At 36.5% G+C, this 27353-nt stretch overlaps 1 protein-coding gene across 1 annotated transcript in view; it reads right to left on the reverse strand.

Moving 5' to 3' along the window:
- Window positions 1-27353, reverse strand: part of agmo (alkylglycerol monooxygenase) — a 30089-nt gene continuing 2736 nt past the window's right edge. Inside the window, exons 2-13 of the mRNA XM_079387719.1 lie at window positions 26423-26553; window positions 26022-26173; window positions 13184-13287; window positions 12942-13037; window positions 11126-11192; window positions 10802-10867; window positions 10485-10564; window positions 9452-9586; window positions 6714-6830; window positions 4970-5052; window positions 4393-4498; window positions 1-140 (exon numbers count right to left, since the gene is read on the reverse strand). Of these exons, the coding sequence (XP_079243845.1) occupies window positions 60-140; window positions 4393-4498; window positions 4970-5052; window positions 6714-6830; window positions 9452-9586; window positions 10485-10564; window positions 10802-10867; window positions 11126-11192; window positions 12942-13037; window positions 13184-13287; window positions 26022-26173; window positions 26423-26553 (1218 nt within the window). The 3' untranslated portion in view covers window positions 1-59. The remainder of the gene's footprint in view (window positions 141-4392; window positions 4499-4969; window positions 5053-6713; window positions 6831-9451; window positions 9587-10484; window positions 10565-10801; window positions 10868-11125; window positions 11193-12941; window positions 13038-13183; window positions 13288-26021; window positions 26174-26422; window positions 26554-27353) is intronic.

The raw sequence follows: 27353 nt of genomic DNA on the forward strand, positions 1-27353 counted from the left end.
ATCGTAAACAGTTTGTGTGTGATGCGTCAGTATGATGTTCTTTGCAGTTGATGTCTTATCTAGTTTTGTTTCTTCATCCTGTCGATTCGCTGGTTCACACATTGTAGACTCCAGTAGACTGCAGAGAGTAAGACAAAGGCCTGCAGAAAACAAGATATTGACATTTAAAAGCCAAATAGGTTCATATTAATAGGCTAATTGCAGTTTATAAACATTAATTACTGAATGTCTTAATTTTTCTCAGTCACATCTCTAGTAATGCACATTAAAGTTTTCACGTATCGTTTTTTTGTATTTATATATAAAATTTTTATTTGTAACTTTTTTTAATTATTTATTAGGAAAGTTATAAATTATGTAATGTGAAGAATATAACAATTGATATATTTTAAGATTTTGTTACAATATACACTATGCACTAAATTTATAAGTCAAAACCTTATTTGAAGTGATTAATTGTGAGAAACCTAAATGTCACATACCAGGAGAATATACTACATTTTAAAAAAAGAAAATAATTCAAGCCAATAGGTCAAACATGTGGCCAAAGAATCGCCCACGATGCATTTAGAGTTGGGGTTCACAGAAGCCACTGTGGAAACAGGCCAAAAGTGACATTCTTCCAAAAAGCTGTAACCTTAACTGGCCCTCCTTCCTTACGTTCTAGACCATAAACTGCATCCGAGCTCTAAACAGAGTCCAAAATCATATTCTATCTATCAGAACTGCCTCTCCAATGGGAAATAACCAGAGTTTCCTCAGGAGCAGCACAGCTGTTTCCCTCTGAGAGAAGAGAGACAGAGAGCAAGAGGCAAACGAAGGGAAAGGCATGGACTCTGCTTCCTGACCTCAAGCTACCTGAATCCACCCATCAAATGTCAAAGCTATTTTTTTTCAATGCAAGTAGTTTACCCTCATTCAAATAATTTTGTATTATTATTAAATAATCAAATTCTCCTAAAATGATTAAATTATTAGTTGTGCAACCCACGTTAGTTTTATCTACACTGTGTCGTCAAGTCTTAGGAGAAATATCTTCTAATACAGTTTTTCTTTGGGGAATCATATGCATTGGACAAAGACTTGAAGCCCTCTATATTTGTCTCTGCATAAAATGGGAGGAAGAGGTTTAGAAGAAGAATTTAACTTAATATTTGTATAACAAAAGGGATAAAAATATTATTAAAGACAGCACAAATGCTTTTGAGACACTACCTCATTCTATACTTTCATTCAGAGCTGTACCGAGACCCGAGTCAATTTAGTTTCGCCGAGAAACTGTCTTAAGAGCTTTGGGAAACCTTACAAATCACAGAATGCAACCTTAAATGACAAACTGGCAGATATTTCAATCAATTTTAGAGGCTTTTTCCTCTCAGATTTTCCTCTGCATGCGTATTTTATGTGAAAAAACACATGAGATGTGTACATTTTGATATAGTATTTTTCCCTTCTTTTTACTGCTCTTGCTGTCTCAGATGACCACTTCTGTCTCCCTCAGCTTTTTTCTCTCTTTTACACACATAAAAGCGATAGAAATAAATACAAAGATACATGCACAGTTGCAGAACCGAGCAGCACACATTCACACTTGGGTTTAATAAGCAAAGAGTTGAGTCTCCGGGGCAGCTGCAGTTTTGGGTCAAAAGCAAACAGGACTAAATTTCTGCTGTCACCTCAGTGATGTATGACTATGGGGATTTTTCAACCTGTGGATGCCTACATGGTGGTAATGCATGGTGCTTCTTTGTTAGAGAGTGCAAAATGTCACATTTTCCACAAAATATTAAACAGCACAACCATTTTGCACATTGATAATCCTAGAAAATGTTTCCTGACCACCAAATTAGAATATTAAAATTATTTCTGAAGGATAACATGACACTAAATACTGGAATAATAATGCTGAAAATTCATAGGAATAAATTACATTTTAAAATATATTCAAATAGAAAACAGTAATTAAAATTGCAATAATATTTTACTGTTTTTACTGTATTTTTGATCAAATAAATGCAGCACTGAATCGCTCACCATAAACTACTATATAGAAAACATGGGCTTATCACACACACACACACACAAAAAAGCCCGTTAAGCAGTTCAAGCACTCGTCCGTGACTCTGAGCTGAGGTGGCAGTGGTAACCCATTACTGAAGCCCCCTGCAGCTTTTGGCAGTCAAACGAGCGCCAATTCTCTGAAAAGAAGCTGAGAGACTGAAGCCTGGTTCGGCCCGGCTCAGAGCGCTTTGATGCCGGGGTGAAGGGCGTCGTGGCAGCCTCGTGTGACTCTCTCTGGACTTTCTGTAAATCAGTTCAATGTGATTCCTGAGACAAGGCCCAAGATGGATGGGTCTCCTGGGGCTTGTAAGGAACATTCGGTTCACCATGGCAGCCTGCTTAGCAACCTGAAGCCACTGAAAGCTCCAGAATATATTAGCATTAGGCTTCTTAAATCAAGAGTGGCAATTTTCAAATTGTTACTGATTATGCCATTGTAAAATCAAAATACAAATTTTAGATTTTCAGAGATGTGATTTGATCACATGCTCTACACATGATGTATAAATGTAAATGTAAGAGAAAGGAACTGTGATATTCTCTAGTGAGCTGATTACAAAAAAACAAAAAAAATGTAAAAGCAGTTTATTCACTTCCGTTCAAAATTTGGGGGCTTGCAAGATTTTTTTTTAGAAAGAAAGAAATGAATACTTTTATTTAGCAATGACACTAACTTGATCAAACGTGACAGTAATGACATTTCTAAATGTTACAAAAGATCTGCATTTCAAATAAATGCTGTTCTTTAAAACTCTTCTTTCTATTCATCAAATATTTCTTGAGCAGCAAATCAGCATATTAGATTGATTTCTGAAGGATCATGTGACACTGAAGACTGCAGTAATGATGCTGAAAATTCAACATTTTAAAACATTTCAGATTCAAATAAAATTTCACAATATTACTGTTTTAACTGCATTTCTGACCAAACAGATGCAGGTATGGTAAGTATAAGAAACTGACCCCAAACATTTGAACGGTATTGTACAAAGTAAAAATTTTTAAATATTTATTTTCCCTGAACACAAAGCTGTAATATATCTTTTTCCAAGATATCCCAAACAATCCACAAACCCTAATTCACTGGGAATGACTGGGAGGTGACACCTGAGAAGTAACAGTGGAATCAATGTGCCCAATCACCTGAACTACTTGCTAATACTCTTCTTATCAGTCTAATTCAGGCTCCAATCTCCAGAGTTCCTCTCCTGTGGTGTGCTGGAGGGTGTCAGGTGCTATGAAAAGATAAGCCAGCGGCGTTGCTGACTGCAGCTTTTGTGTGAAGCTGATCTTGATAATATTATCTTAACCTTTTCCTTCAAAAAAAGTGGGGTGGGTCTTTGCAGCGGTACAATTTCGCCCTTGAGAAATGAGGAGGACAAATATTAGCTTTGATGGGTGGAAAAACACAGAATGGAAAAAATGCAGGCAGAAATGGAAGAACATCATCCACTCACTGAAATAAACAGAAGCTGGGGTGAGTGTGGAACTGACAGGGCAATTTTTATCAAATGATAATGTTTCTGAAGAGTCATAATGGCATTGCTGCAAATAGACCAGTGTAAAGGAAAGTTACAGGGAAAGGGAAACTCTTTCCTTGGCCTATTACAACAGAAACACATTAAATCAGGTGGAGTCTATGGGTACAGTTCACACGGACACAAAAATATGACGCTACTAAAACTGTTCAGCAGGTATTTCAGCACCTGAGCTCACAGATGCATGCTCACAAAGTAAAACGAGCAATTCAGCTCTTGTGTAAATCTAATTAGTCTTCCAAGGCAAGCCGCAGACGTGTTTAATTGATTCCAGAAATGTTGCCTTTGCATAAAGCTGGGATGGTGAGAAGAGGAGAGCTGGAGGGTCGTGAAGAGAGAGGTGGCGTGCTAATGAAAGGTCAGCTGCAAGTGCCAGAAACACACACAGCAATTTTATGGTCAATTGGGCCATGCATCTGGAGTAATACATCACAGAGGCGTGTAGAGAGACCCAGTGCCAGATCCGAAAAACACACACACACACACACACACACACACACTCGAACACACATTTATTTAGGAAGGAGTTAACATATATACCCAAGTCTGATAGCACTAGTGGAAATACATCTATTTCTATCATTTAATCATCAAAATTTGAGTGAAAAGCTTAACTGAAAAATCTGTTTGTGCAGCACTTGAGCAGCATGAACTTCACAAGTTAGTGCAAAACCTGATGATCGTGTTCTTCAGCATCTTTTGAGAATGATCCAAAGAGTGTCTTGTGCTTAAATGGAAGCTGGACATCTGTAATAGAGACTATGGTAATGATGCATGTGTCAATCAAACTTACTTCAATCGGAAAAGCCAACAGAGGCACCAGAGGCTTAATGTAACCAAACCGTTGAAGAGCCATTATCAAAACACATCTCAGCATCTCCATTTCAGCTGCATTAGCCCTGAAAGAAAGGCACAACAACAATTTATTTTTCTTATTTACATATTTTATTATTGTACTGTGCTATTTAGTATACAGATGTATATTAATATAATATCCTTATACTTTGCATATACAGTAAATCAATTTTCAAAACCAGTTCACTGGAAAAAATGACGGTTCACCTTAAACCCAGTTCACATAAAGAATAAAATAAAATGAAATAAAAAAAACAGTGCATGTTCACACACACTATCATTAAAAGGGTTAGCTTGCCTAAAAATGCACTTACTGTCATGATTTTATTTAATAATAAAAAATAAAATAAAATATAAATAAAATAATAAAAAACATGTGTACACACATTTTAAGCTAAAGAGTTAGCTTGCCCAATATCTCACTAACTGTCATCATTTATTTTATTTATAAAAATAAAATAAAATAATAAACACAGTAAGTTACAATAAAAACAGGAGTTGGACAGGAGCTGTACCTCTGATCGATCAGGAAGCCCAGAGAGGTTAGAGAAACTAATACGTAGGCAGTCAAAAGAAGTACAGTCATCTCAGAATGTATCTGCAGGTGAAAGATAAGTAATATCCAAAATAAATGTGTGTGTTTACATAATATGTGTGTACTGTGTATATTTATATAGAAATATACACACATGTACATGTTTATGTTTAAGAAATATATGTAATATGCATTTATATGTATAATATGTCTCAAAGGTCTGTAAAGTATCCATAAGGTATGACAGTGAAACACTGATTTTGTACTGTGAGGGAACAACAATTTAGGTCATGATTTGAAAAACCTTCTTTCGTCTTACTCAGTAATAACTCTAACTCAAATCATTTTGCAAGCAACACAGCTGAATAAAAGTGACCTAACAAATTTAGGTGTCAGGCCAGTTGAGTAATACTACCTCGATGGTCCAAGAACTCAAGGCCAACCATTAGGAAAGTATCATCTATGACTGATTTGGCACACCTCTATGGCTGGATTTACACTGAAATCATAATCTGCTGATAATTTGCTGCTAATACAAGGAATGATGTTAATGAGGTTTTCTTGACCTTGCTAACCCATCATACTCAGCAGTGGTTAAGTCAGGTGACTGACCTCATAACGTCTTTGATATGACACCAGCAAACAATTACAGACTTTTTCCCGTGTGTCACCAGATAGAATCCAGATCCCAGACCTCAGCCCTGAAGCGCTGGCTCATTTTTCAACAATTAACAAAAAGGGGGAAAAAAAATCTGTTTTGATTGCTTAATTTTTAAAGCCTTTCCATATCCAGTTTCAAAAATAACAGACCAAGAGGGAAAAGGGGGAAAAAAAGATGAAAACCATCTTCCGAAATTTGCATTTCAGCAGAGGTCAACCACACAGACCTTCCATAATGAACAGTTAGTCAAACATCCAGCAGGATTGATAGCCCTGTATGGAGGATGTCATTGAAAGATTACTAAAAATTTACTTTTTGGAGTGCCACCAAGCAATTCTGTAGCATCACTTGTCAATGGAACTGAATGCAAACGGACAAAGAGGTATAAATACACATTTTTACATTACTCATTGCTACGTAAGCCTCAAGGCCTTGGTTTGTTATTTTCCTTGGACAAAGTGAGTGATGCAAAAGGATGGTTTCCCGGGGCTGGGAAAGCAGTCAGAGCATTTCTATTGGTTGCTGGACCACCAACCGGCTGTTTTATTGGCTGGTGGAGCTAAGGAAATGGATCCAGGGGACACTTTTCTGAGAGCCGCAACTAAGAGAGCACCTCAGAGGTAGGAATCACAGGAAAACAGGCTGTTTCAATTCAGCAGGGAGGCAGGGTGGGGCCGTGCTTTCTGGCTAACCAAAAATATGCCTGGGGAACATGGACTTCCAATGATAACGGACAAGGGCAACTGAACATCTCTATGTTTTTAAAAGGGGGGGGGGGGGTGAAAAATAATAGACAAAGATTACTTCAAAGTATTCTGTCCATACTCAGCTAGTAAAATGCCTTATTAGAGGAACATTTAGGATAATGAGAGAGAGACCGAGGCTGATAATAGACATTGTGAGGTAGCATTACCCACACAGCAAATTAAAAGCTTTTAAAGCTCCTGTAGATCACAATGAAAGATGGCATTCAGATGACAGCTTTGACATTTCAGTGGGGCACATTTCTAGGAAAATCTGATTTTCAACAGTGAAAGTTAAAAAAAGGAGAAAAGGTACCTACCTTTTGATCCATTAACAAGTTGTTATATACATCCAGCAAAAGCAGGAACTGTACAAGCACATAGGCTTGCATCACAGGGGACCATGCTGGATCGTGAGGCATTTCCTCTCCAGTAATCTTATTGTAGAAAGAATAAAGTTTTGTAGTAAAAAAGTAAATAAATCAATTTTATATCTAGTATCTGTCTTAGAAAAGTATTTTTTCACCATGCAACAAAAACGGCAATATGCTTGTTTTTTTGTTTGTTTTTTTATTGGCACACAGAATAATAGCGCTATCTGTTATGGTGTGTGCACAACAAAAGTAAAGCGAATATTCAAATTACAATATAATTTGCGCAAATAAAAACATTGCGCATGCTCTCCTCCATTTTCTAAAAAATAACTACGCATAATGCAAATTTCTCGCTCGAGTTGAAATTTTTCCGCTGAAGACATTAAGGCAATATTGCTCATTTGAGGCAATTGCGTCACCCAATTCACATCACTGGCATTGCCCAGTGCGAATTTGCATCTATTGCATCTACTATCTTTGCATTGACTTTTTCTCTAATCTACTTGCGCAAATAATTAAATTAGCTTTTGGTGTGCATACACCATTAGTTATCAATACAGCATGACAAAAGTTGTATTCAAAATGTGTTGTACAAATGCTAGACTATAGATGGTTTTAAATGGTTTCTAGCTGTTCCAATTTGCTTAATTAGAGCCATTGGTTAGTTGTCCCAAGGTCAGCTTGGTTAGAGCAAGCAGACCACCTTGAACCAGCAATAAACCAGCTACTATGCTTAAAAAAAACAACTTGACCTCTTTAAGCGGTAAAACAAACCATTTTTCACCGGGAAGTGACTTTTTAGGTGGTAGATGTTTTTACATGGTTTCTAGTTGTTTAATTAGCCCCATTAACTTGTCAAAGATGGTCTAGACTGTTGATCAGAACTTGTACATGTGTGTATATATATATATATGTGTACAATTTCTGATCAACAGTCTTGACCATTTTTGACATATATATATATATATATATATATATAATATATATATATATATTCCTATAAAACATTTTAAGACTGACTATTTGGCAGATCCAATAATTCGCCATTAAATCGCAGTACATAAGAAAATTGCATCACTGTTTGGACCCCGACCTAAAATAACTCTGCTTCATACATCAGTGTTTTTGGACATGAATCATTGAGAACTTGATCACTGTTGATTTCCTAAGAATTCCTGAGGCTGTCTCAGCTGCAGAGACGTGTGGGTTTTCCTCACACCAGAACCCTGGTGGCTGCACCGCCGCGGTGTTCTGCTTTCCCTCAGAAATCAACACATCTGAGCCGTCCTCCCTCGCTCCTGCTCTTCTCCGCTCCGCAGGAGAAACAACAGGCACACCCCGGTCTGCATCACCGAGGGCCTTTCAAGATATTTGTCAAATTCCTGCTCTCTCCACATGTTTAGGATCACCAGGGCCCACTTTGAGGTGGCTTTAATTGTAACATGGTGAGAGCGACAGAAAAAGAGGGAGAGACAGGGTTCCTCAGAATGTGAAACTGCATCTGTTAGTATGAGGCACAGTCAGACGTGTTTCAAAGCAAACCGCCGCTCTCCTGATGAGAAGACTTCAAAACCTTGTCGCAGGCCTGCTGTTTGATCGGGCCCAAAAAAGCTTGCCTTTTTTAAAGACGAGTGAAAATGAGCCTATTGTGCTTCAGCCCACAAAGGCGGTTAGGATTCATTTGGCAGCGGCGCACACTTGTAAAGTCTGAAACTTGAGTCTGTTTTTATGTGAGAACTCAGGGAGTCATTTGAGAGACCTTTTTTCCTGTTACAGAAACAGCAGGTAGTAAACGACAAGTAAGGTGAGGAACAAAAGAGTTTCCAATTTAAAGGTGAACATGAAAATTTATGCACCACTAGCGGAAATGGAACTGCTAAAATAATTTCCAACCAGTTTTCCTAAATACTAACTCAATTTTCCAGAGTCCTGCTCCTAAAATGTTGTTTAGGTGCATTTTAAATTTTAGAAAAGCATTTCTAGAAAAAGTGTTTTTCCGCCATGGTCTATAGATTGAAAGTTCATTTATTAAAATGTATATACACCACTGTTGAAAAGGTTTTAATGTTTCACCAGGTTCGCCAAGTCTGCATTTATTTGATCAAAAATACAGTAAAACATGAATACATTTAATATTACAATTCAAAATAACAGTTTTCTATTTGAATATATTTTAAAATAGAATTTATTCCTGTGATGGCAAAGATAAATTGAATTTTCATGATCCTTTAGAAATCATTCTAATAGGTTGATTTAGTGCACAATAAATATTTCTTATGTCTATCAATGTTGAAAACAGAAAACTGTGATACGGTTTTTTTTCAGAATTCTTTGATGAATAGAAAGTTCAACAATTTCAACAAGAACAATTTGTTTCTAATGTAAATAAGTCTTTATGTTTTTAAGTAATTTTTTTAAGTCTTCACTGTTGGTTTTGTTCATGCATTTTCATGCATAATTGCTGAATAGGAGTATTAATTTAATTTAAAAAAAAACTGAACCCAAACTTTTGAATAGTTTTTCATTGGTTCCCCCATTTCATTCCATTTTAATTTTCTATCCTAGAAATTTAGGAATTTTAAATACATCCTCAACTCATTTCAGAATAGCATGCAGGCTACTGTTTTATCAGAAAAAGAAACATCTTGATATAGTGGAGTAAACAAAATAAAAAGGTTTCCCACCTGGGGTATATCAGCGATGTCTCCCAGTCTTGGTTTTCCTGGAGTCCAGCCTGGCCCTTTAAAAATGACGGACAGCTTATTTGTAATTCCTTCAGCTTCCCAGAACCTCTGCCATAGGTACGGGTAATAAAGGAACTTTAGAGAGGAAAGAAAAGAAGAATGAGGCTATAAACCATACATGGAACATGCATCCTTAATATTAGGCGACCTCTTTAATGCAGCATTACCTAAAAACTCTTCACTCAACTATGACGATGAAATACTACCATTTTGATTTGTATTTTATTCATTTTTCAGACTATTCATCTCACTTATTTTTTTTTTAAATCACAGTTTATATTTCACCGTAAGATAAACATTATTCTTATCCATTTTATTCATCATCATCTCGTCCTCGCGTCTAAATGCTTTTTGTCACACACATCAGATCACTCTTACTCCAGACCGCCACAGGAGAGCACTGAAAAAATAATCAAACACAACCTCCATTTAGTTTTGCAGGACTCTTTCACCTCGCCTGAGCCATATGTTTAAAGTGGAGTAATAATGTTATGGTTACAGCTTGGCTTTTCCACTAGCACGGTAATGTGAGGAGAAGCCCGGCTCCCATTGACTCTGGTTGGATATTTACATCTCTAAAATTAGGCCGGTCTGATGCACTAGAGCCCATTATGTGAAACCCAATTCATCTCCAGTGTTGATATTTTCACCAGTCAAAGGTCTTGATAGAATGTGGGGGAAAATTAATCTAAACATTTTGTTTATGAATGATGTAAACATTGCTTACATACTGAGCCCATGTATGTTACAATATTACCATAGTAAAAAAAACTAACCCTAAAACAGACATTATGCAAAACTTGAAAACAGGATACTTTTTACTCTGAGAAATTAGAAAAAGTATTTTACTAAAAATAAAAATGAAATATTATTGTAATATTAGTTTTAATGTCAATATATGACAACAAATTAATTATTTATTAAATTAAAAATAACTATATCTTTATTAGAATTTATACAAATTCTGACTGACCTCAACAGTCCAGATTTCAAATGTGCTGATTGGGTGTGTGAGCCCATAGACAACTTTATCACTTTCAGGAGCAAAAGTACCTATGATGGGAAGAAGCAGAGAACATCACATTTTCAAAGTGACTTGCATGTGTGTCACAATTTACAAAAAAGTGCATTACAGATCATTTGTTGAGAAGTAACAGGTCTTTTGCCATTTTTATTACTCCAGAGAGTAGAAAGACAACATTAAATAATAGGGAGAGAGAGTTTAATGTGCTGCTAGGGCTCATTTCCATTCATTTTCAGACAACAGCTGTTGGTTGACATTTTACTCACCAAACATCCTGTCCCATATGATCAGAATTCCTGCATAATTCTTATCGATGCAATATGGATTTCGCCCTGTGAATTCATGGTCAAATGTTACTGATTCACTTCATACATACTCACTGGTCATTGTGGAATCTCTGTTAACAGGTCTAAAATGTTTTTCCTTAGATGAAGGGTATAGCCAGTATTAATAGTGATACTTAAGTCACATGATAAGATCTCAGTGACAATACATGCTTAGCTTTTGGCCCACAGTGATAAACGGAGCAATATCAGTGCCCTATGGGAACAGTGCAATGCAACTCTACTGTCAAAGATAATCATGCTTACCATGATGAACTCTGTGGTGGCTGGGGGTATTTAGGATCCACTCTAGAGGTCCAAGATCTTTGACCAGCTAGTGACAGAAACACAAGGTCACAGGTTACAAGTTACAAAAAGTTACCATAAAATATGATAAAAGTAGTACATGTGACTTGTGTGCTATATTCCAAGTTTTCTGAAGTCATATTATGATTATTTTTATATAGCGAAATATGACAGTATTCACTGATGATCTGAATCAGTTGATCTAGTTCACAAAACCCATCTGATTGATTCGTTCGGAAATCAGACTGTTCAAATCACAGATTCAATGATCTATTTGCAATGGTTAACAGCTTACTGAAGCATAAGATTATCACTGAATAATGACCTAAATTTGGATCTGTTTCTCACACAAGCCACTTTTATGGTGCTTTGATATCATTTTTCAGCTTGAAAGCTTGCATGGACAAAACTGACTAGAACATTCCTTCTTTTGTGTTCTACAGATTAAATAAAGTCATACAGGTTTAGTATGACTTTATTGTAAGTAAATGACAGAATTTTCATTTTTTGGTTAACTCTCTCTTTAACCTCACTAATAACTATTTCCTTTCATGCACGAAAGGGCAACAGCAACAGGTTGTATATATATATATATGCAGGAACATGTATGTAAACCACAGACAAAACACCAAAAGACAAATGATCATGGGTTAGCCCATTGTCCTCCTTTGACATTTTTCATATGGACAGGCAGACCGAATTTTAATATTAGTCTTACATACAGCATATGATTAATTTTCCCTATTGAGTGCCTTGTCTTTATGTTGGCTTCAAACGCTGAAGAAATGTGCTCTTCAGGGATTGTGGAACCTTGACTGGTTCAGACATCATTAATACATAGTGTTTTCTTATCTGATGAGCTCGGTCGAAACACCGCTAACTACGGAAAGAGAAAGGTGGCCAAATTTCCAGATGGAAAGAACAATATTTATAGATTGGAAGTAAAAACAAACATTACATTGGATTAGAAGATGCATATAGAAGCCAATGCGCCTGATAACACACACTCATAAATATGCCTGTGTGTCACTGCACAAGCTTTATGGCGAGTTAAATGCACACATACACACTCCATGTCTTATTTTACCAGGATATAAACATCCATTTGAGCTTGATGAGGCATATATCGCAGGTGTTAGAGCTGACCATCAGGTTTTTTTACTTGAGTGCTTGATTTCTGACGTCTGCAAAATGGGAACAGCTCAGCGTATGTGAGTGCCATATTTCAGTGGGCCATTATTTTCATGTAATGAGAGATCTGGCAACAGCTGAATTTTATCTTAAAAGAAAGGAGCTCCCTCACAATTTAACTCGTGTTCTAATGTTGGATGAGGACTGGGAATTCGGCGCCAATAAATTACACGACATCAAAAAAAGCCTATAAAGGGAGCATAAATTATACCCTTCAGAAAACTGGAGACGTGAAGACTGTTTTCACTAATAGAGCTCTACAAGATGGAAGTGATTCCAAATCCATTTCCCAAATGATCCCCGAATGTAAAGCCGATCCTGAAGGCCATTTAAATGGCAAATGTAAAGCTTCTGTTTGGAATATTTCATAAAATCTCAAAATCTCATTACTTATGATTGACTGTGGTATTCAGAACCACAGAGCGGGCAAAACTACAAATGGTTAGAGTTTTGAAGATGGCTACACATACTATGAAACTTAACCTGGAATGGTCAAAATCAAGAAATTGCTTATAATATGTTACTAAAAGATTAAAAATAGTAATAAAATGTGCTAAGCAATTAGTAGAGACGAATCTCACAGTACCTCAGTATGAATCCAGAACTGATAGAGCAGGTTAAACTGTATGTGCACTGCAAAAACTGACGGAGGGATCATCAGCGCCAGCGGAAGGTAAAACGCCTGATAAAACACATAAAATATTATCACTTCATAATAGGCCATTAGCTACACTGTTAGAGCTCATTAACTAATAACTGTTACATGATCTATCGTGCATTGCGCCAAAATTATCACAGATTAATTAGTGAGATGCAAGTACTTCATACCCATGAGGAAAACTGCTGGGTGACAGACTGGCGTAGTGCTGTCGACAGATTGTAGTATTCAGAACTGTGGTGAACCTGATGGGCAGCCCACATGATGTTTAACTCTGAAACAACAAAAAGAGAGACAGATGCAGCTAAAGGATACAGTCAAAACAACGTGGAGAATGTGAATCAATGATAAGCAGCCAATGAAAGAGACTCATTTACATCTTTTGGCTTTATACATTTTTTATTCACAAATGCTCCACATTTGACTTATGCTGGATCTGGTGCTATATTAAATCTCTTGTCATTTCCGAACCATCTTTTTGGGCAGTAAGACTTGTCTGCATCCACCAGAAGAAAGAAAAATTTACCTAAATACAATGAAACTGTGGAAATTGTTTTTAACATTTATTCTAAAAATAAAATAAAATAAAATGAAAAATATACCTGAAATTTCTGTGGATTCTAGCATTTGCAACATTTTTCATTTTCTCAAGAAAATAGACCATGTTAAAAAGAGTAAAAAAAAAAAACTCCCCTAAATCTCAATAATATTCTGGTCCCTTGATACGGCTCGAGTTCCTCCTTCAGTGGAAGTCTACGGGATTGCCTAAGCAAGCACCTCAAATGAGGTTGCAAACACTGTCAAATCTCTTTAGGATTTTTCTCTGATATAGTCGAAGGCCTTGTGTAAGTGTGAGGTCCATCAAATCTAAGAGTTGGTGAAGTTCCCAATGAAATGCTGCGATCCAGCTGACAAAACACACCGTGGTGAGAGTGCAAGAACGAAACCTTCCTCTCTGCCAGTGTGCTCTGCTGAGAAGTTAAAATCACCAGGCCAGCAAAGTGAGCAGTCAAAGCTTTCCATTGAGAAAACAACATCAACCTGTCCACTTAATCCAGAAAACAGAACCAGGGACGTGGTGCTTTGTTTTTACACACACACTATGCATTTTAAGTGCAATGCAATTATTTATAATTAATAATAAAATAAAAATACTAATGTTACAAAAAAGGGTAATTTTACTTGCATCACCAAACAGAATTGCAAACAAAATGACAAAAAACTTTGGTTTTTCTAAACATTTTGCCTTGCTATTGGTTGAACAAACAGATAGTCCCACCCCAAATTAACGGCATTGGTTGTTCTGACATTACTTTTTAGTTGTCTGTGCATTTCACGCTGATATTAAAGTATTTTACATTAAAAATATACACAATTCAGCTTTAAATTGCAAACTTTAAATGAAGTACTGCATAAGCTAATGCTACTTTGTTGTAAATGACACTCTTTAGAGCTTTCTGCTTCAAATCAAGAGATGAAATGATAGGTTTTTCTCAAAACACACCCGCAGAGTTCCAGTCATTGCTTGAGGGTGTGTGAGCCCATGCTTTCACCTCCTAGGGCAGAGCAGTGTAAGATTGATGTGGGGTGTCACCAGTAGGAAGTATGTTCAGCTAGGCCTCATTGCAATCCATGTCCTCGTGCGCCGGCCTCGGCTGGAAGCTGCATAGTTTGGCAGGCAGTATTCAGAGGGGAAGAGCTTTAATGATGAGAACCTATGCCACAGAAAAGACTTTTCCCATCATGCCTGAAGACCATGGTCTGCTCAGACATGGAGACTGTGTTCTTTTCTCAAGAATACAGGGATAAACAGCATGGTTGCACAAAAAGCAGTGTGTACTATAAATGGATATAGAAGTATTAGTTTGGTCTCAACACTCAAAGAGAGATAACATACAACTGTAATTAATTCATAGTCACAATCATAATTTGATAGTTCATTAGATTGGGATAAATAAATAATAATAGTAATAATATTAAAAATTTAATTATAAGTTACAAAAATAAAATAATGCATTATTATTATTATTATTATTACTTTTGAGTATTCATTCTGTGCTACACAGATTTTTGTCCAATCAATATTATTATTATTATTGATCGAATACAAAATGTGTAGCACAGAATGAGTAATCAAAATGATCAATAATATCATACAAAAAGGGAAAAAATTCAATAAAATTGGCATATATATAGTAGATGACCTCAAAGCTAATATACCTGGGGCCAAGTAAAACAAGTTTACCAAATAAGCCAGGCTTATTTCAGTTAGTCTGATTTATTTTTAACCAACAATAAGTCATTATAAGTCAACTGACAATAAGTCAGACTAACTGAAATAAACCTGGCTTATTTGTTAAACTTGTTTTATGAAACAGACCCTTGGACTAAAATTTTTATTATTATATTTAATTATTGTAAATTATTTTTTAAAATATCAGAAATGGTTACAATAAATAAATAAATAAATAAATAAAAACAATCAAATAAATCAAAATTTTAGTCTAGGTATATTAGCTTTGAGATCATATATGTGCAAAGTCTATTTAGCAGTATAATATTATTGATCATTTTAATGGAACAAAAATCTTTGTAGCACAGAATGAGTCATCAAAATGATCAATATCATGCAAAAAGTGTAAAACTTACAGAATAAGAATAAAAGAATAAGCATATATTAGATGGCCTCAAAGCTAATATACATGGACTAAAATTGTTATTTGTTTGTTTGTAATCATTTATGATATTTCCATACATTTTGAGATTTTTTTTCTTCAAAAAAAGAAAAAAATCTTTCTCATGCCAAACTCACTGCCACATTTCTGGTACTTCTTAGTCATGGTTGCCAGGTTGTTGCGGTTACTAGGATGCACTTGGTGGTTTCTAGAAAATTTGCTAAGGTGATCTGAGTGGTTTCAAAGGGGTCATCGGATGCTCATTTTCCACAAGTTGATAAGATTCTTTAGGGTCTTAATGAAAAGTCTATAACATACTTTGGTTAAAATTTCTCAATGGTAGTGTAAAAAACACCAAAATCAGCTCTGTTTTCAGCAAGCCGTTTTAAGTCCATGTTGCTTTAAATGCTAATGACTGAACCCGCCCCTCTCTTCCGTGGAGTGACGAGCAGTACTGTCTAACAAGCTTTAGCCGTGAAACTGGCTAACTAGCATGTTATTAAGAAAGGCGATTTGCAAAGCCTTTCCAAAAAACCCTCATGCTCACTTCTTCTGTAGATGAAGCTGGATCACGAATGATTTGTGCAAACATAGACACATTTAGGCAGATCAGGGATTGGCACATTCACTTCAAAACGAAAGTAACGTTAATCCTCTGCATCTTCAGCGGCTCAGATGTTGGGAGTAACTGACTACTGTTATGTTCATTACTACATCCAACAATAAAGCACCTCAATAGGAGACATTCTTGTCTTCCCCTGCACCGGAGTCGACACTCTCAGCTCTCAGCTCACTCAGGGCGGGTCTAAGGTAAGACGGTCTTGTCAATCAACTATCGTGGGAGCGGTCTGTACAGGACTACGTCATCCTGAAAGGAACCTCAGAACAGCCTGATTTGAGGATTTTAAAATAGGGATTTAAAAAAAAAAAAAACAATGGGTGGATTTTTATCATTATATGATGGATGTGTTCCAACACACATTTATGTTCAAACAACTTGTAAAGTGAATTTTGCATCCGATGACCCCTTTAATTTCTATCTAAATTGATATCCAAACCATGCCATTCTCAGAATGAATGTATGAAATTCGTGGCATTTACATATATTTTAAGCACAACAAAATACACCTTAAAATTCAGGGTCTATTGTTCTTAAATCGCTCTTATCTATAAACTCTGGTTTGGATGCAAAGTACAGGAAAAGAAATGTACAGACTCACATGCAGTTACCATAAGTCACAGTACATCTGTAACTGTAGATATGAATTGGGTGAGAGGCCTTTACACAAAGGGTTAAGGGTTAAACCAACAACAAAATACACTGATTATATACCACTGTGCATTACAGCTCACAGTTTAAAGAGTACTGTAGAAGCATTACGAAAGAAGCAATAAATTCAATCTCTACACTTGCAAATATGTTAATGTGTTTTTAATGTGCTAAACATTTGCACTTTCAAAAACCTAATTATAAAAACTATAAGGGACCAAGAACACTTGGCAGTCAAGCTGTTTTCATCACATGCACTAAATAATGAGTTTTCTCTTTTCAACTAACATGTGAATACCCTCTCGCTTCTAGTGCCACCCTCAGACTCGCTCCTACATGATGCCATGGGTCTCACTGAGACTCAGCGTGGCGAGAGACTGCATGCCATGTCACTCACGTTATCAATGAACTGTGAACGTCTGGGCAGAGCAAACAAGCTGCCGGCAAACAAGAGAGGCCAACACAAACAGTCAGCCGAAGCAACCAAACCCATGTCTGTCACCACAACACTTCACAATGTCATCGCTCACAGTCAAAACTGCTGCTGGAGACATTTGTAAAAAGAATGGTATATTTAAAATGACGCCACACACGAATAATCATGTCTGATATTCAGAAAAAAAACTGTGTGTTTGTCAATTGTTAATAAACAATAGATTAATACGGAGCAACAAAAACTGCATAATCGTGCCGTCAAAATAATTGACATGGCCAATCAAATCAAAGTTGGAGGGGTTTCCTGCTCACAGAAGCAGACCTCGAATTCCTGCGGAAAACATCAGTTTAACGTTGAAAGACAGCAAGGTAAGATGGAAACTGCAAATCATTTATTATTAGTCAGCTGTTTTATGATAGAAATGTTAGACAGACAGCTATATCCAGTGATGTAGCTCAAATTGTTTTCTCAAATATGGCCATTTTGAAAGAGAGAGAGATTAAAGTTGTTTGTATGAATTGTCTGTTTCTCTCTTTAAACAATGAACGTGAATTTAGTTACTTCACAAACAGCGATTTTACCTCCTCATTGCAGAGAAATATAATATACAGATTCAGTATCGATTAAAGGGGTCATATGATGCGATTTCAAGTTTTCCTTTCTCTTTCCTTTCTCTTTTTACAAGCTGTTCGTGCAAAGATGAGATCCCTAAAGTTGCAAAGACTAAAGTCTCAAACCCAAAGAGATATTCCTTATAAAAGAATTCCCCTAAAACGGCTCATTCAAACACGCCCCCACGTCTACATCACAATGTGGAAATATTTGCGTAAGTCAAATCCGACTTTGCTATGATAATCTGGTGCTACTGAATCAGCAACTGTAAGTATGTTTTGTTATTAGTTCAAGTATTTGCTATTGACTATTCAAATGCGGAGATTTGCGCGTAATGTGTTGTGTGTGTGTGTGTGTGTGAGGGGAACAGGGTCTCATCACAGCGGAGTGTACAGCCCGTCAGAAATCGTCTTAACCGCGGCTTGTGTACTGAAATACGGCTTGTGGTATATTAGACAGCAACTTGTCCTTTGAAAATCATATTTCCCATGTTACAAAAACAGCATTCTTCCATCTTAGAAACATTGCCAAGCTTTGAAACATGCTACCTGTTTCTGATGCAGAAAAGCTAGTTCATGCATTCATGACCTCTAGACTGGAGTATTGTAATGCACTGCTAGGTGGTTGTCCTGCATCTTCAATAAACAAGCTACAGATAGTCCAAAATGCAGCGGCTAGAGTTCTTACCAGGTCAAGAAAATATGATCATATTGCCCCAATTTTACAGTCTCTGCACTGGCTACCTATTAAGTTCCGTATCATTTACAAAATATTATTACTTGCCTACAAGGCCCTAAATGGTTTAGCTCCTGCGTACCTAACTTGTCTTCTACCACGCAACAATACAACCCGCTCCCTAAGGTCGCAAAACTCTGGACTTTTGGTAGTACCTAGGATAACAAAGTCCACTAAAGGAGGTAGCTTTTGCACATTTGGCTCCCAAACTCTGGAATAGCCTTCCTGATAACGTTCGGTGTTCAGATACACTTTCTCTGTTTAAGTCTAGATTAAAGACACATCTCTTTAGCCAAGCATTCACATAATGCATCTTATAATCTTGTACTGCATTTATATCTGATCAAATGTACATTATTATTATTATTCTTTAGCTTGGGTTGAACAAATCATTTTTGCTTAGATGGAACAGCAGCTATGCTAATTATGTCTCTATTTGTTTCTCTGTTTCTGTATCCCGTGGTAACTAGGAATTACAGAAGCTTCATTCTGGATCCAACCCTTAAATGATCTGAGATGACCGAACACCTGAGAAAAGATAATGCCAACCCCTCAGAGGACCTCAGAGGATGCCAAAACTCAGACAACATACAGAATTACCAAATTTTGCCATAAGTTAAATATATTAATGGTTCTGCAATATATAAATATATTGTGGAAACTTAATTTCCTGTAGAGCTGCTTTGCAACGATTTGTATCGTAAAAAGCACTATACAAATAAACTTGAACTTGAACATATAAATTGTGAATTTTTCATGTATTTGCTCAACATATTTTATTACTAAAGGTAATGATTACTTGTTTATAACTGCTCAGACAGACTCAATGAGTTTAAAGAGCCATTAGACTAATTTAACTTGTGAATTCTTTTTGAATGATTCATTAAAGGGCCAGTTTGTAAGAACTGTTGAATCACACTACACCATCTGTGATGTATGTTTTTGTTTCACTAAAAAGAACTGGTTTAAATAAGTCATTTGTTATTGAATCAGACTACACTGATTGCGCAATATGTTATTACTTTCAGCCTGCAAGAAAAACACAAAGTAAATGTGTTTTTCTCACCATAAATTGGCAAAACACAGCCTTTTTCATCTTACAACATTCAATTTAGACTGCAAACACAGATAAAATGGCAACTTTTACCATGTGGTTGTAAATTCATCAGTGGAGGAATTCAGTGCAAGAAACACTAGCATACAGTAAATTATCGATCTTGGTATTTTAAGAATAGAAATCAAAAAAAGTTCAAACGAATATTGCGATTAATCATAAAAATATAATTTTAAGCAGCCCTACTTCACACATGGCATATGGTGAAGGTAGACTCCTATCATGAATGACAAAATTTTCGACACAGCAAGAGACATCCCTCAGACTGACTTGGTCTGGCCTCATCCAAAAATCACATACACACACTCGCCTACAAACACAAGTGGCTGATTTGCTGGACATTGTTGATATTATTGCAGGGTCCCGGGGGCGCTCGTTTGAGCCCTGGCTCTACATCCTGACCGGTTCGATTCTTTTGTACGCCCTCCAACCTGCACGGCGGGGACTTCCAGAGGCAGAAGAAGATTTATGAAGCCCCCGTGGCCTGGGGTTAAACCCCGCTGCCTTCCACCAAGAGGATTCCTTTTCTAAACAATAACATCCAGTCCCGGCGTTGACGCGATGTGTTTGTCTTGACAACTGCCGCCGTCTGCATAAACGCTAATCGTGTGCCACTACTGTATCCTGAACCTGATATTGAGAGGATCCATATGTAAACATATGTGCAGAGAACATATATACTGCAACCTTTTGCTACTGGGGAAAGCTGCCTTTATTTCCTTTTTATGACTTTCTGATTCCAGCTACAAATGTAAAAAAGGGGCAAATAAAGCCAATCCTATGTACTGTACAACCTTCCTCAGTGCAACTTTACAAGGTTACATCCGATGTAATATTTACTCATTTTGCCCCAAGCATATTCCATGATGACAGCCACAAAATGCCATTTCTTACATGATCAAAGTTTAGTTTTGGAAAACCCAGTGGCTCAAGATGCCATAAACACCTTTCCCCACTGTAAAACACTGAACGGGGTGAGGTGATAAAGAATGTAACATTACGTACTGCCTTCCATAACTTGTTTATAGTTTCTATTCGGCTTTATGACCCTCCCTACCCCCTTGTCTAAACCTATAACATCTAACCTCAACCAAACCTCAAACTACAGTAGAAAGAACGACACAATTTGACACTACTGCTAGACTGCACATTAGATAAAAGCATCTTAGAAAACCAGACAATATCCTCCTTGAAAAGACCAAACCTTTCTCAAAGTCTCATTATTCAAATGTCTTTATGTGACTCTAGTGAATGAACAGGAGAGGGAATTAAGGACTTGAAATGCATGTTGCTTTACGAAATTTGGGCTTACAAGTGGGTCTCCTGATCCAAAGACCTGCAGGACTTGTAATTAATCTAAAGACGTCATGCTACACATCTATGAGGAACAGAATGCAACCTTAGGCCAAACTAATCACCAAAACTAAGGTTATTTAAGCGAGTCTGCCATCAAAAGCACTCCAATCTGAGAGCATTACTGTAGGAAAATCAATCTTCTGAAACTTTAGGGGATGCACTGAAACATTTACAGAACAAAACAGGGGGGGGGGGCATGACTGTTAATCTGAAGAAATGGGAGGAACACCACTAATAAAAAAAAATTAAGCATAATTTAAAGCAACAACTTACACAAAAATGAAAATTTCCTGGAAATTTACACACCCTCAGGCCATCCAAGATCATCAGAAGAAACAAATTAATCTACATCACATAGAATTGTATCATTACATCACCAATGCAGTGAATAAAACTCTTCTAATTTAAAACCACTTCTTCCTGCTAAAATACAAGTCCTCTATCCATAATATTGCTTTCGCTAGTAAAAAATCTGTCTTGTCTGAATTAGGAGAGAAATGTGAACAGATCAATCACAATATATAAGCAGAAACAGTCCAAAACAGTTCTAACTAAATATATCAGTGGATTTTGATGTGAGAGGACAACAGAGAAAGGACTTTTTCACTGGAAGAACTGTTATTATGGACTATAGACTTGGAATTTGGCCAGAATTGACCGTTGAAAGTTAAAACGCCTGGATTTGTTTCTTACAAAAGTTTTCACTTCAAAAGCTCTGTTTCTCTGTATTTTTCAAAATCCCAAAATAGTCCAGGTTTAAATTACAGCAGATCCTCAATCCCAGATTTTCAGTGTGGTCTCAGACTTCTGGAGCCCACCGTAGATCTTTCATTGCTCATGACTCATGAAACTGTGAAATGAAAGACTAACTTGATGAAGCTCTAATGCAACAGCAGCCACCATGGCCTTCCTGTCAAAAGCCCACTGGGTTTCTTCGGAGGGTTGAGCTGAGGTTTTGGTGGAGCTATTTGGAAATAGTAGTATATGGGGACCAGAATCACTGCTGGTCTGCCTCCACGAGTGCGAGAGAGCAAACTGAGCTACCACCGCTGTCAGCAAGTCAGCCACATTCAATCTCACTATGTTATATTTTATCTCAAGAACACTGAAATGTCAGCTATACAATCAAAATGCCAACAAACATCTGTTTGTATTAATGCAAAAGTACTTCTTGTAGACAGTGCAACTGACCATATTTCCTATTGCACATTGAGGACCACAGCTATTTTAATAAACTTCTCTGTCTACAGATTAAAAAAAAACTAAATCTTGATGCGCAAAAGTATCCGGAAGACCATTAACCTAGTCCGGGCTAAACCAGAAACCTCGTCTGGCTCATGTTGCCAAAACCGACCGTGCGGTCGGAAAGCCAACCCTGCTACACTGGAGTGTGGCATCACTATAGAGGAAGACATGGAAAGGCCAACCACCACCAAGAGTCGCAATAAAGGTTTGCAGGCAACTGGAAAATAAGGCAACGTGGAAAAAATGCGACAGAGAATGACAGAAGAGAGCAGACTGAACGCATGCAAATAGCTCACGCAGAAGCAGATGCCTGGACAACATCAAAAGCCAACAAAACCAAACCGTAGCCTTTGATTTATGAGGATATGAATTTCTAACAATATTAAATGGCTACTTCAGACAAGGAAAAACACCTACTTAAAAATTGGTCTTAAATTTAAGCTTGAATTTAGTTTTAAATGTCATTCAGACAGCTGTGATAAATTACGTAAAAACACAATACAAATTTTAAGTGCTACAGATATTATATTACAGATATTACAGGCATTTTAACAGATCCCTGCATGCCTATATTATCAAAAAAGGGATTTTCTCTTTTTTTAAGTTCTTAACTTGCGTGGGTGAAAATGAAATTAATAAAAACTATCAAAATTTGTTCCGATTTTACAATGGCACTAATTAGGGTCAGTATAGTTTTATAGTTGCCATATTTCTGCAGTTATGCCCCTAAACTTGTTTTCTCATGCTAGAATAAAGATTTATAGCTTACAAGTCCCAAAAGAATGGAGCTTTAGATAAAAGCTTCTGCGTTCCAACTGAACCAAAACTGAGTATGAAAACTTCAAGGATCATTAGCTAAACCTTAAGACCACCAGCTGTAAACCTCTCAAGTCAGTGGTCAGAAGTGAAATCTGAAATAACAAAGGTGGACATGTGGTTTAGTCAAAGAGCTGGTGAAGTTTTTTGGTCTTCAAATAGTCAATTACATATTTTACATACAATGCACATAAATTTTTTTTTTTATATATATTTCTATTCCATTTTAATGTGGTAAATTAACATTTTTACTACTAACAATACTTTTTTCAAATATTAATAATTATTAAATATTATTAATAGTTCACCCAAAAGGTGAACATTTCACCACTCTCAGGGCATCTAAGATGTACTCTAGATGAGTTTGTTTCTTCATCGGAGCAAATTTTGAGAAATTTAGTTTTAAATCACTTGATCCTCTGCAGTGAATGGGTGCCATCAGAATGAGAGTCCAAACATCGTATAAAAGCATCACAATAACCCACAAGCAATTGCTTTGTAATTAAAAAATCCATCAATAAGACGTTTTTAACTTCAAACTGTTGCTTCCATTATATTCCTGATTCCTAAATATGCACAGATCAAGCATTGTTTACAAACAAGTCCAGAGACTGATGTGAGAGGACAACAGGAGATGGACTTTTTCACTAGAGAAAGCATTATTATGGATCATAGACTCTGGATTATGGATTCTGATGGCACCCATTCACTGCAGAGGATCTGTTGGTTAGCAAGTGATGCAATCTTAAATTTCTGTAAATCTGCTCCAATGAAGAAACAAACTCATCTACATCTTGGATAGATAAGTGTGAGTACATTTAGAGCACATTTTCATTTTTGGGTGAACATGTATTATAAATAAAAATATAGGTTATTGTAAATATTAGGTTACAAAATCATCTCTAAACTTTCATTACTGTTGTCTGTCATCATATATTTTTTTCTTAAGTTTGGGAATAGAGAACTTTTTGAATGCTGGTTGCAACAACTATAATAAAGCACGACCAGATAAGTCCAATTCATTAACAAATGACTCTTTTGAGTTATTTATAATAAAATGGTCTAAAGACTCACAAACCATTCAGAACAGAATCAGATCCATTAAATTTCTTACAATTCCCGTTGCTACTTCATTCGCATTTCAGATTCTTTTCTCAGCAATATTCTCTGGTTGTAAAGGTATAGCAGCTAAACTACTGTAACTGTAAAAAAAAAAGAAAGGCCATTATGTCTGGGTCTTGTATGAATTATAACCATGCGATATCCAAAAGAAGTCATCTTGGACAGCGATGGAACAGAAAACTAGACAAATAATTTCCTCTGACTTCAAAAAGAACAAATTGGGCACAGGAGACCGCTGACAAAAATGACATTTCCGACTCGGAGCAGGAACCCGGGACAATGGAAAACATAACATGACAGCCACAAGCACCTCATCACTTTATTTAGGGGTCCAAGTGAAGTCTGGAAGGATGTAATTTAAAAAACGTCCTGCCATCGTATCAACATTAAATCTTAAATGGATGGAATTGGTGTAGCATATGGTAAGCATACTTCAGAAGCAAAGGGCAGTAGCTTGTTTGTACCTTATCACTCGGAAGAAACTGAAGTCAATGCCCTGGCCTCTGACACAGTGTGGATGTTTACTTGTGTAATAGAAGAGGACATGGGGCAAAATATTGAGCAATGCACATTTGAGACAACGAAACAGCCTGTAAAATTGTATTTTGGTAAACCAAAACTAGGATTATGCTTTTTTTCTCCTCCAGCATACTGCAGAGTTGCTTCCAAGGACAAGATCCAACGCCTCAAGACAGAAAACTGTTGAGAAGCAGATTTATAGTCTATGGTAACAAAGTATGTTTACTGGCAATGCTGTTCTGCGACGGCTGCTATTAAAGAAAGAAGAAAAACACCACAGCACTCAAAGATTACAGCTGTGACAATGTTATCCTCTGTTTGGACACATGTCTCACGGCTCTCTGCCTGAACTCTCATGCTACGCAAACATAAGTGTCTTTTGCAATCGCCTACTTCTTGACAGATTGATATTTTAACTGTGCAGCCAGATGAAGCGTTTCACCTAAGATGCATTTTCCACATCTGGATAGCCCATAGATTATACTGTATATAAATGTGTTTACTGAAATATGGAAAATAAAAATCCTATAGAGTCTGAGGTAAATCATAAACAGTCATCGGTTACTTGCATTTCCAAGTTATGAACTCGCAAAAGTAGCAGGACAATCCTTGAGGGTCAAAACAACATTGTCATGCAACTAAACCAGCTGTTATGACAATAACTTAAAACTAACATTTGCACATATGACTTCAGAATCAAATAATGTTTCCAGATCATTTAAACATAACCAAAAGCTGAAATGAGTTCTGGACATTTTTGAGTTCTGGACAGAAATGTGGGCTAGAATATCAGTGAATTATGACCAGAATTTTGGTCTGTTTTTCACAAAAACTTTTTTTTTGTCTTTAAAGCACTATAAACCTTATGGAAAGTGTTTTTAATAGTTCCTATTCCAGCTGGAAATGAAAGGTGTAAAAATGCTATTAGTACTAGATTAAAGCATATAAAGATTAAAGCAATACATTTTAAAAATAATCATTAAAATTCACAAGAAGAAAGTAGCACATCCTGTAAAAATGTATGATGTTCCATTTTTACATTCAGCAAACTCCTTTAAAGCAGATGGATGGATATAATAGCATTGAATTTGGCAGGATATTCGCATACCGTGGGCAAATCGATGGAACCAGTAGTATCCCATGTCCACACCAAGAAACGCGAGCCACCACGTCCAAGCTGAATCCCAGGGTAGCTCCAATAAACGGAAGTTGTTCCAGACATAAATATAAGCTGACAGCTCCAAACTTCTCAACATGAGCCTTGAGAAAGACACCAAAAGAGCTGAATTAAGTTACATCAGTAGATTAAAAAAAGTCTATTTGATGGAAACTGCATGAGTAAAAGATCATGCAGTTTCCATTCTGTACTCAAACACTGCATAATCTTTCTGTAAGGTCAAGTGTCATCTGATATAGAGTATGGCTATCGACAAAATCAGGTTTTGAAATCGAAGACTTTCTTGTGTTTCGTAACTATAGACATTTGAAGGAAAGTTGTTGTCAACTCACTGAGGCAGACGGGACATCATGCCTGCGGACAAAGATGTGATGAAGTCGTTTATCTTGATGTGAGGGCCATCTGTCTTTAACCATCCCAATACAATCTCCAATAATATCAAACCAATGAAATATGGTGTGGCCTACAACACAGAAAAATTATAAATCCTGCTGTGAAAGAAAATAAGAATAACAGTTACTATAACTTTAAATACTGTGTTACTATTCATTAAACTAATAGTTTTGCAAGTGTTACACGACTTTCTGTAAGAGGCCTAAAAATTACTTCTCAAACTAAGCATAAAAATTCAACACACAAGTAATCTGTCAGCAAATACAGTGAGTCCTTCCTTAGCATAAGTATGTGGAGTGGTTCTGTAGCAAAGTCACGGGTTCAAATCCCAGGAATGCATGAACTATTAACATATAAAGATGCATTGATACGAGCCAGATTTTTTAAATATCAATAAGCTGATAATTATTTTCATGTTATGGCCAATAAATATCCAAAATTAAAATTCTATATTGTCTACATATATTAGAAGCATTCCTGTAGTTAAAGCTGTACAGTATGATGCTATCAATGCCATGGGCTCGCTGGGATAAGTGATCAAATGTAAAATACTAATGCTACAATTGAATACTGCCAGTAAGGTACAAATATACTGTACTGTGCATCCCAATGTAATGCAAGATGGATAAAAGCATCTGCCAAATGCATAAATTTCAATGCAAAGTGTGTTCTGGATTTGAGCATATGGAATTGCAAGGTTCCAACTCCAGTTGGACTCTCTAAACTTCTGGAATCACCAATTTTATAGTTTACCAGCAAGCTTTAACTTTACAGATTTGGATGTAAAGGAAGTTTTTCAGGATTTCTTAAACTTGGATTACCCATCAAAACCTGGGGCAAATCACAAAAGACCAATTAAAAACTGAACAG

The sequence above is a fragment of the Barbus barbus genome, assembly GCF_936440315.1.
Source record: "Barbus barbus genome assembly, chromosome: 31".
NCBI classification, from domain to species: domain Eukaryota; kingdom Metazoa; phylum Chordata; class Actinopteri; order Cypriniformes; family Cyprinidae; genus Barbus; species Barbus barbus.